This window comes from Pinus tabuliformis, chromosome 7 (genome assembly GCF_031772625.1).
Source record: "Pinus tabuliformis cultivar Carrire ecotype Pingquan chromosome 7, CPIR1, whole genome shotgun sequence".
Taxonomy (NCBI): Eukaryota; Viridiplantae; Streptophyta; class Pinopsida; order Pinales; family Pinaceae; genus Pinus; species Pinus tabuliformis.
In genome coordinates, this window is record NC_142293.1 from 391,651,529 (window position 1) to 391,663,273 (window position 11,745).

The 11,745-nt window shown below is 37.5% G+C and overlaps 1 protein-coding gene across 1 annotated transcript; it reads left to right on the forward strand.

Annotated features, from left to right (window-relative positions):
- Positions 1-1,712: 1,712 nt before the first annotated feature.
- Positions 1,713-11,487, forward strand: LOC149247645 (uncharacterized). Its single transcript, XM_089444831.1, has 3 exons — positions 1,713-2,111; positions 2,199-2,320; positions 11,385-11,487. The coding sequence occupies exons 1-3, from the start codon at positions 1,713-1,715 to the stop codon at positions 11,485-11,487; spliced, it is 624 nt and encodes a 207-aa protein (XP_089300957.1).
- Positions 11,488-11,745: the final 258 nt, after the last annotated feature.

Genomic DNA, 11,745 nt, shown 5'->3' on the forward strand with positions numbered 1-11,745 from the left:
ACCTCAAGCCTTGAAGAATTGCGATATGCGATCACCGCAATATCGCATTGCAAACAGACAATGGAGTGTGGTCGGACCATGGACTTAAGGAGTTGTGAGGTGCGATCACGAAATCTCGCATCGCAGGAAGGCTTGTGTGTTATCAGGACCCGGTTGTGTGACATTGTGATGTGTGATTGCGATCCATTGCATCACAACAATATAAAAGGGAAAGCTCCAGAACCCGAAACCTTGCGACTTGCGATTATGTGATAGAATATGGACCGTTGGATCTAATGTGTTACGATCTACGGTGTATCGCGAGTGGTTCTATCAAATAAAAAGAAAGATTGGTTGTTGGGCTTGTATAAGGTAATCAGAGTAGTGCTGCGGAAGATTGGACTGTAAAGGAGATTGAAATCCAGGGGCCGATTGTTGAGATTTTTCAAAAAAATTGATTCCTGTGTCATTTGTTGTATCAAAGTGCAGAGAGATTAAATTTGATTACAGTAAACATGCTACCAAGGAGAGGAGCTGGCATTGGTCGAGGAAGACTAGAAGCAAATGAAGTTCTGTTAGAGGAGATCCGAAGTCTGCGTACGAGGATGGAAACAATTGAGACTGCTCAGAGGAGAACACCTGATGAAGGGGATGACAGTGCTAAAGAAGAATCTTCTGAAGAAGAAGAAGAGGAGGAAAATGAAACTACTAAAGTCATCAAGATGTTGGTGAAAGTAGGAGGAAAACCAAAGGTGGAAATTCCTACGTATGAAGGGAGTCTCAATGTAGAAGAGCTAATGGATTGGATTAGGTCATTAGACAAATATTTTGACTATGAAGAGGAAGCTGACGACAAGAAGAAGGTGAGATTTGCAGTCACCAGATTGAAGGGACATGCAACTATTTGGTGGGACGAGCTACAGACATCCAGAACGAGGAAAGGAAAGTCCAAGATCAAGTAATGGGACAAAATGGTAAGTAAAATGAAAGCCAAATTTATGCCTAAGGACTATCAGTTAAATATTTTTAAACAGTTGCAGAATTTATGGCAAAAAGGAATGTTTGTTAAAGAGTACACAGAAGAATTTTATAGATTAAGTATTAGAGCAGGACATGCAGAAGATGACATGGAGAAGGTAGCCAGATATATCAATGGCTTAAGATATGACATACAAGATGAGATTAGCTTGTTAAGTCTGAAGACTATTGAGGATGCCTATCAAGCGAGTTTGAAGGCAGAGGAGAAGATGTTGAGAAAACAAAATCTGAGGAATAGAGGAAGAAGCGCAGTAAGAGGTAGAGGAGCTACCAAACTAAGGGGACAACAACATCAGCATGAAGTAGGCAGTTCAAGTAGCAGACCGCCGCAGAGAGGGGATTTTAATAGAGGAAGATTTGCGCCCAGAGGAAGGGGCCGAGGAAGAGATGTTCAATGCTACATATGTGGAGAATGGGGACATGTGTCGTGGGACTGTCCTCATAATAAATCAGCAAGTCAGAGGAATGTGAATGTGGCTAAAGCAAAGCCAAAAACACCTCGACTTATGGAGAAGGAAGAACCCCCTGAAGTAGGAGAATCCCTGATGTTGAGAAGGACATTGCTTAAGACAGAGAAAGAGATTGAAGAACCAACGCAGAGGAAGAATTTATTCAGAACTACCTGTAAATCAAAGGGTAAGTGTTGTAAGGTAATAATTGATAGTGGAAGCACTGACAACCTTGTTTCTACAGAGATGGTGGACAAGCTCAGATTAGCAAAGACAGTGCACCCTACTCCTTACAAAGTGTCGTGGTTGCAGAAAGGACATCAAATTATTGTAATAGAACAATGCAAGGTTGAAATACAGATTGGTACGTATAAGGATGTAATATTATGCGATGTAATGCCCATGGATGTATGCCATGTATTGCTAGGGAGACCGTGGCAATTTGATCGAAAAGCTATTCATGACGGAAGGAAGAACACTTATACTCTGGAGAAGGATGGGACTAAGCATACATTACTTCCATTGAAGGATGACGCTGACAAAGGAGCATCTGGGAACAACGTTATGCTAATGAGTGGAAAGGAGCTGTTGCAAGAGATTGAGAAAGGTGAAGAAATGCATTTTGCTGTCATAGGGAGACCGAAGGTAATTCTAACTTCCACAAACTTAGATGATTTACCTGAGGAAATCAAAACTCTGTTAAATGATTTTGTTGATATTATTGTGGATGAGTTGTCGAATGTGTTACCACCGATCAAGAGTATTAGTCATCATATTGATCTAATACCAGGAGCGAGTATGCCAAATAAAGCAACGTACAGATTGACACCTCAAGGGAATGCAGAAGTTGGAAGGTAAGTGCAAGAATTGATGGATAAGGGACTAATTAGAGAGAGTCTTAGTCCATGTTCTGTACCAACAATACTCAGTCCAAAGAAAGGAGGTGAATGGCGTATGTGCACAGATTCCAGAGCCATAAACAAGAATACAATCAAGTATATATTTCATTTGCTATGCATGGATGATTTAATGGATTGTTTGAGTGGATCAAAGTATTTTACTAAAATAGATCTGAAGAGAGGATATCATCAAATAAGAATTAGAGAAGGAGATGAATGGAAGACTGCATTTAAAACAAACAGTGGATTGTACGAGTGGTTAGTGATGCCTTTTGGACTCACTAATTCACCTAGCATGTTCATGAGATTGATGAACGAAGTCTTGAAGGAATATGCAAGCAAGTTTGTGATTGTTTATCTTGATGATATTTTGGTTTTTAGCAAAAGTAAGGAAGAACATATAGAGCATCTTAAATTGGTTTTAAGAACTCTGCAGAAAGAGAAACTACTGATAAATCTAAAGAAATGTAGTTTTATGAAGGAAGAATTGATTTATTTGGGATTTGTAGTTTCTAAAGAAGGATTGAAAATGGATCGAGAGAAAGTCCAAGAAATTTGGAACTCGCCTATTCCCAGAAATATATTTGAGATAAGAAGCTTCCAAGGTCTTGCAAGTTTTTACAGAAAATTTATTAGAGGTTTTAGTCAGATTTGTGCACCAATTCTTGAAACAATTAAGGAGATCAATCAGCTATTCAAGTGGACAGAAGCAGCAGACAAGAATTTTAAATTGCTGAAGAGGAAAATCACAGAAGAACTGATTTTAGCTTTGCCTGATTTTGAAAAGGTATTTCAATTTGAAACAGATGCTAGTGGAGTTGCAGTTGGTGCAGTTCTGAGTCAGGAAAAAAGACTGATAGTGTATTTCAGTGAGAAATTGAATGAAGCGAAGAAGAACTATTCTTCTTACGATAAAGAGTTTTACGCTATTGTACAAGCCTTGAAAAAATGGAGACATTATTTGTTGTTGAAAGAGTTTATACTGTATTCTGACAATCATGCATTACAGTTCATAAACAACCAGTCGAAGTTGAACCAAAAGCATGCCAAGTGGGTTGAATTTTTGCAGAGATTTACTTTTGTGATAAAGCGCACAAGTGGTAAGTTGAATAAAGTCATTGATGCATTGAGCAGGGTAAGTTTTATTGTGCAAGAATTCAAAGTTGGTGTTGTAGGATTTGAAGAAATGATTGAAATGTACAAAGATGATACAGATTTCAAAGATATCTATACAGTAGTGCAAAATCCAATAGTTCATAATAGAAGTCAGTGGTTAGACTATCTCATCCAAGGAGGCTTATTGTTTAAAGGCAACAAGTTGTGTATTCCCAAATGTTCTATGAGGGAAAACATAATAAAGGAAAAACATAGTGGAGGATTATTTGGTCACTTTGGACAAGATAAAACCTTTTCTCAGGTGAATGCTTTTTATTATTGGCCAAAAATGCAGACTGATGTTAAGAGATTTGTTGAGAAATGCAGGATATGTCAGCATGCAAAGGGGAGAAGTCAGAACATAGGATTGTATCAACCATTACCAATACCAGACCGATCATGGGATGTAGTTAGCATGGATTTTGTTTTGGGATTACCAAAAACTCAAAGAGGGAATGATTCCATTTATGTTGTGGTAGATAGATTTTCCAAGATGGCACATTTCATTGCTTGTAAGAAAACTAGTGACACAACACACATAGCTAATCTATTCTTTTCAGAAATTGTAAGATTACATGGATTACCTGTAAGTATTGTGTCTGATAGGGATACAAAGTTTGTAGGGCATTTCTGGAGAACTCTTTGGAAGAAATTAGGAGCTAACCTCAGTTTTAGTTCAGCATACCATCTGCAAATAGATGGACAGACCAAAGTAGTAAACAAAAGCTTGGGAAACATATTGAGAAGTTTAGTGTATCAAAATCCTAAGCAGTGGGATTTAGCACTAGCTCAAGCTGAGTTTGCTTATAATGACACTCCAAACTGAAGTACTGGAATGAGTCCATTTCAGATTGTTTTTGGAATGAATCCAAGAGGTGTGTATGAGCTCAGAAATTTGGGTAAATAGGAGACAAGAAGTGAAAAAGCTGAAGAGTTTGCAGAGCAAATGCAGAGACTACAAGAATATGTCAGAGGTAGATTGTAGGAAAGTAGCGGTAAATACAAACAAAGGGTAGATATGAAAAGAAGAGAAAGAATTCCAAGTGGGAGATTTAGTGATGGTGTATTTGAGAAAATAAAGATTTCCTGCTAAAACTTACAATAAACTGAAACTGAAAAAGATAGGACCATGTAGAATTGTAAGAAAATTTTCAGCTAATGCTTATGACATTGAATTGCTAGAAGGGATTGGAATATCACCTATCTTCAATGTTGTAGATTTTTATCCATACAAAGAGGTAGAGACAAAGCTACATGAGGAAACTACAGGAGATGAAGTTCAAACTGTAAACTGGGAAGAACAAATGCCAAAGATAGCTAAGAAAGAAGTGGAAGCTATTTTGGAGAAAAGAGTATCCAGAAGAACTAGAGGACAAACGTATTTCCAATATCTAGTCAAATGGAAAGGACAACCGGTGGAGGATGATAGTTGGTTGAAAACAACAGAGTTGCAGAAGTATGGAGTAAGTCTTGAAAGTTTTAAGGGCGATTCTTTTCTTCCCCGGGAGTTTGATGCGGGAGAATCTGGACTTAGTCAGCAATGTGAAATAATGTTCACATGTTGTGGGTAAACAAGTTGAATTTCATTGATCTGTGTGGTCGAAAGTCAGTTTTTACCGAGAGGGTTGGATCTCTCAAGAAATGAGTTGTATTTCATTTATTGTAATAAGTTAGGAAATTGTCTTATTTTAGATTCAAAGATAAGTTGTTAGCTTAAGGGTGTGATAGAGATTGAAAATAGAGATTGAGTTGTTAGAATGTTTAAAGATAGAGATTGATTAGTTAGAGTGGGATTCGAGTGATAAAAAGGGGAAAAATGTAATGTAGAAGGATTGGAATGGGTAGAGAGCGAGAGGATTGAGTGAGGCGAGAGTCAAGTTAGAGCGAGAATTACAGATTGAAACAGAGATCTTTAATCGCTGTAATAGAGTGAAAGGCAAGACTCTGTAAACATATTTTTATTATGAATAAATGATGCCATGTGTATGATTATATATTAAGTCTGTGGAAACTCTCGTTCGCCTTTGTTTATTTGTATTTGGGATAGAATCAAGTGTTTCTCTATTTTTATGCTTCACGATATAAAACTCAGAGTCTAAAAGAAATTGCAGGCCATTGTATTATTAACAGTGTTGAGCCATTTAAGATCTTAGCCATTGATCTAAAGTCCAACCAACAGTGCGAAATTTCGCCAACCGTTGGATCACCCTGCATCACATCGCAAAAGATTTTTTTACAAGGGGCAGACCTCAAGCCTTGAAGAATTGCGATATGCGATCACCGCAATATCACATCGCAAACAGATAGTGGAGTGTGGTCGGACCACGACCTTAAGGAGTTGCGAGGTGCGATCGCGAAATATCGCATCGCAGGAAGGCTTGTGTGTTATCGGGACCTGGTTGTGTGACATTGCGATGTGTGATTGCGATCCATCGCATTGCAACAATACAAAAGGGAAAGCTCCAGAACCCGAAACCTTGTGACTTGCAATTATGCGATAGAATATGGACCGTTGGATCTAATGTGTTACGATCTATGGTGTATCGCGAGCGGTTCTGTCAAATAAAAAGAAAGATCAGTTGTCAAGCTTGTATAAGGTAATCAGAGTAGTGCCGTGGAAGATTGGACTGTAAAGGAGATTGAAACGCGGGGGCCGATTGTTGAGATTTATCAAAACAATTGATTCCTGCGTCAATAGTGGAGTCTCAAGTTAGTTCACTGGATATAAGGAGGTTCTCTCAATTTTAGTTGAGAGGAAGACTAATCTAAATATTATTCTTGGAGATAATTTCACCTACCCTGTGAAAGGAATATGAATGTTTTCTCTTCACTTGAACTATAGTCAAACCATACATCTTCAAGATGTTTTGTATGTGCCCATTTTGAAGAAGAATTTGGTATCTATTTCTGAAATGGAGGATAAAGGCTTCAAGGTAGCTTTCACTAATGGAAAGGTACGTGCATGCAATAAGAAATTTAGAGATTATTTTACTCTTGGGTTTAGGGTTGATGGTATTTATCAAGTTGGCAGATTTTCTTTGGGAGCTTTGAAAAATGACACCTCTATTCAATGTGAGATATGGCACCAAATACTTTCTCATTTAAATTACAAAGATTTACCGAGTGTAAGGAAGATGGTCATAGGGATGCCCAAATTTAATATGAATCATGAAGGAGTTTGTCAAGGTTGTGCAAAATGAAAACATAAAAAGGGACCATTCCCTTTTAGTGAGAGTAAGGAAAATGATATTCTTCAATTAATCCATTTAGACATGGCTGGTCCTTTTCCTGTGACTTTTTTTGGAGGATACTTATACTATGTGATATTTGTGGATGAATTCTCCCACAAAACTTGGATTTATTTATTGAAGAACAAGGGTATAATATCTAGATAGTTTCACTCTTTCAAAACATTGGTGGAGAATCACACAGGAAAGAATATAAAGACATTGAGAACAGATAATGGAACCGAATATGAATTTAATGAATTCAATGATTTTTGCAAAGAGGCAGGTATTAAGAGGAAGCTCACCGTTCCATACAATCCACAACAAAAGGGATTTGTTAAGAGAAAGAATCATATAATTAAGGAAGCCACATGTGCCATGATTCATGATTAATTCCTGCCAAAGTTTTTACAGGGAGAAGCTGTGAACATAACTGTATACATTCAAAATATGAGTCCCGATCAAAGCTTGGATTTTAAGACACCCAAAGAAATCTTCACTGGTATGAAATCTGATGTTGTACATTTTATAATCTTCGGTTGTCTTGTATATTTTCATGTAACAAAAGAGAAAAGGAACAAGTTGGAAGCCTATGGGAAGAAATATGTATTTATTAGTGAAGATTCAAAGGCATGTAAAATTTATGTACTTGGTTAGAGAAATGTAGCAGTAAGTAGAGATGTTACCTTCTATGAAGACTCCACACTCAGAAAAGCAAGGGATCTCCCCATCAGAAGGAAGAACGATGATGTTGTTAAAAGTCAAGAAGAACCTCTGATGGATGAACCTATGCTTGATTTTGATGGCCCGATGGATCCACTTGATCCACCTCGATGTGATCCATCTATCTCAAAGAAGAGACCACTATGGATTCTATATACACTTGAATATGTAGAAAATCATGCTTCCCCAAGAGGAAATTTTCAAGAAAGTAATAATCCTACCAAGTATCAAGGATACTTTTTTGCCATAAGTACTATCATTCAAACCAAACCTTGCATTTTCAAAGAAGCTGTAAAGAACCAAGTATGAAAATATGCTACGGGTGAGGAATATGGGTCAATAATGAAGAAAAATGTCTAGGAAGTGGTGCCTATACCCAAGGACAAGTTCGTAGTAACTTCAAAATGGACCTACAAGATTAAACATGCAGTTGATGGAAGTGCTGATAAATACAAGGAAAGGGTCATGGCTGGTGGATTCTCACAAAATGAAGGAATCAACTATGATGATATTTTTTCTCCTATTGCCTGATATACCACTATACAATACATAGTTTCTCTTGCTGCAAATCAAGGATGGAGCCTACATAAAATGGATTTCAAGAATGCATTCTTACATGGTTCACTTAAGGAATAATTCTACTTGGAACAACCTTAGGGGTTTAATGAGAAGGATAGAAAAACTCATGTATGTAGGTTGAAGAAATCCATCTATGGGTTAAAGCAAGCCCCTAAGGATTGGTATGAGAATATTGATAGCTATCTCATGAAGCTGGGATTTACAAGGAATTATGTTAATCTAAAATTATACTTCAAGGTTGAAAATGACATGCCCCTTATTTTGGTCTTATATGTTGATGATCAATTTCTAATTAGTACATACCCTCTCATTTATCAATGCAAGAGGGAGTTGAATTTTAAATTCAAGATTAAGGACCTAGGATCGTTACATTCCTTCCCAGGCTTGAAGGTTAGGAAAAATCCAGGTGAGATTTTCCTTTCTCAAGGAAAATATATTGTGAAGATATTAGAAAGGTATGGCATGGTGGACTACGAGTTTGTGACTACATCAATGGAACTATAGTTCAAGAAGCTATGTGGAACTGATGCTGGTCTAATTTTGGAAAATCCTACCGAATATAGAAAAATTGTGGGAGCATTGATTTTCTTGGTGAGTACATGACCAAACATATGATTTGTTTTTAATACATTGAGTCAATTTATGATTGAGGATATATACATTGGGTTGCTGCAAAGAATATTCTAAGATATCTTCATGGTACTATCAACCATGGATTGAGGCACACTGTTGGGGATATGAGATTACATGGATATACTGATGCCGATTGGGATGAAAGTGTGGTGGATAGAAAAATAACATATGGATGTTGTTTCTCTTTGGTATCTACTTCCATCTCATGGATGAGTTGTAAACAAAAGTATGTTGCACTAAGAACTGCTGAGGTTGAATGTATTGCAACTAGTATGGTTTGTTGTGAAGCGATTTGGTTGAGGAAGCTCTTCAGTGAGATATTTGGGCATGTGCAGGACACTACCATCATTTATTGCGATAATAAAAGTGTTATTTTCCTTTCAAAGAATCCCCTATTACACGACCGATCTAATCATATTGATATTAGGTGCCATTTTATCCGCGATATGGTACACCAAGGAGAAATAAGGCTCCAACACACCAGGATGGATGAACATGTTGCTGACATACTCACAAAGCCTTTGGGAAAGACCACATTCTTATCCTTCAAAGGGAGACTTGGATTCATGGAAAGACCCTCCCATGAGGGTCCCAATTGAGTTTGACATTGAGCTATGGTATCTCCTCGAGGCCTAGGGTACTTCTTGGAGCTATATGAGCACAGGGTGAGGGGTTCACCTTCCCCTATTGAGTACACTATATGAAAATAGGGTGAGTGATTCACCTTCCCTAATGGAAACCCCAACATACATCCTAGCCTTGTAGTCTGGAACTCTTGGGAAGTACCTCTCATTGGGCCAATTAGTTGGGAAAAGTGGTTAGGGTTAATTAGTGTTGGCATTCAGATATGAATCATACAATTCACCCCATTCCACATTAATTGTGAACCCAGGGTTCGACTAGTTATTTCAAGGCTATGATGTAAGGTATATGTAGGCCATATTTTCCCTACCAACATTGAAAATTCAATCATAGGCATAACAATGTGTAACAAGTAATAATTGTAACAACAATCAGAGTAACAACAAGTTAGGACTCACAACAACACATAGATAAATCAATACACACCAAGAAAATAACACAACAGGAATAAAATTATGCACACAACTAATCCAATAGTGTTTGGTCAAGAGAGTGGGCCCAACTCCCTTATCAGGGCTGCAACAAGATCAAAAAATATGGAATGCTTAAAATATCAGAAATTGCATTAATCAAAATAACATTACAGAGGTCTACTGTTACAACTCATAATTCTCGTGTATCTCTTAGTGGTGAATTTACCAAATCTATAACACTACTTATATATTTCATTTAACAACTGACAATTCCTAAGATTATGACAACTGCCTGCCCACAAATACATAACGATTCTCAAGATACAACATAATATAAAGATAACACTTGTGTTGGTTGATAGTTTGAACCACCGTTGCAACTGATATCTAAAGATAGCGCTGCTAGCTCGATAGTCATCATATGCTGAATCATGGTCTTGATCATCATTCCTTCGAATTTGCAAGGAAACTTAAGTTAGCAAGTCGCTTTAGGAAATAATCCCCTATGACTATGCTTCATCGATTAATAATTCACAAAGACATGAAAATAGGTATACCTTTGTTGTTTAGAATACAAATCGACCAACAAGGACATGAAATGAGTACATGAAAGGGATAAAAAGGCGGGTAAAAAGTAGGCAAATTTAGCAACCAACATCTTCCCCCAACTAGCCTTTCTGCATGTCCTCATGTAGCTCGTCTTCTGTGAAAATTTGGGTTAGAGCTACTATGGTTAGCATGAAGCTATGCAAGGTCATATCTCGCGGCCATTTCTGTTCCGGGAACCTTATATCCATCTGTGTGAAGGAATTCCTTCCACCAATCCTTGTCTAACACATAATCTCGTGTGTACTGCTCAACTAGAAGCTAAACAATGGGAAACTGAAATCTCAGACCTATCCATGGGTCCCACAATGCTGAATGCATGTGATATATCATTGTATTCTTTCCAAATCCTGAACAAAATTAGGGGCCCCAAAAGGTTCGCATGTACTTACTACTGATGACGACAACATCCATCGTTTCTAACAACTATCCTGAGCCTCCTCCTAACAAGTAAAAATCTACTTTGTACACATGTCAGTGCACCACTTCTATGTTGCTAGTATCTGACCCTTCCATCCTTCTATTTCCAAGAAGGTACGATGTTTGTTAAAAATATTCACAGTCTGACAATGCTCCATTCGAATTACAAGTGGCATGTTCACTTGGTTCTCTTTGAATGTGTCGAAGGCTTTCTTCCATTTAACCTAGTTAATCGTGAAGGAGGTGAAGGCTCTTAGCTAAATATCCACAACATATGGCACTGAATTGAATGATTGATCATTCCCTAGAAAATATTTGTGCATGTGGAGTTCACACATTAAGTGTTGGTTCAGGATATTGTGACCCCTCAAGATGCGCAAAAACTGTATCATATCTTGGATTTCATGGCTTATCTCCTAATGGATGCTCTCTAAATAGAAGAATAGGTATTGTTCATGGAGGAAGATAACATAACTATGAGCAGGATGTCAGAATGCCATCACTTGCTGTGCCATAGCAAACATTTCATGTTTTTCAGCCTTCAGTAGTTTCACTTGCTCTTCTAATTCCTCAATCTTTTTCTATTGATTCTCCTATTGATTCTTTTCGTTCTCTATCTAGGTCATATAATCAGCTATCACTTTTTCATCTTGTTCTTGAATTCCTCTCAGTCCTTCTTGGTGGGCTTCCAAAGGGATATACCCTCGTTGAAGGCGAGACGTAGTAGCCTACCATTTTTGAATTTCTCCAGTTAACAAGAATTCCTAAGACTCAAATAGATGCAAAAATTACTCAGTCTATGAAGTTGTTGAAGTTGTAGGCCTATCTTCAATCTACACTATTTCTGAAGTGGTTTCGGCTCCAGGATTTATGGAAACCCGACTGACATTCCTCTTATTCTTCCTCATCCATGTCCGTAAGCATAACATTTACTTCCTTATCTTAATAATTTCCATTTTTAATTTCATATTCTCCTTAAACT

Excerpts from the sequence above, each read along its gene's own strand:
- LOC149247645 (XM_089444831.1), top strand. The coding sequence starts at position 1,713 with ATGGTGGACAAGCTCAGATTAGCAAAGACAGTGCACCCTACTCCTTAC. Across the intron at positions 2,112-2,198 it reads CTGTCATAGGGAGACCGAAG|TTGTCGAATGTGTTACCACC; the intron begins GTAATTCTAACT and ends ATTGTGGATGAG. Across the intron at positions 2,321-11,384 it reads GGGAATGCAGAAGTTGGAAG|GTCATATAATCAGCTATCAC; the intron begins GTAAGTGCAAGA and ends TTCTCTATCTAG.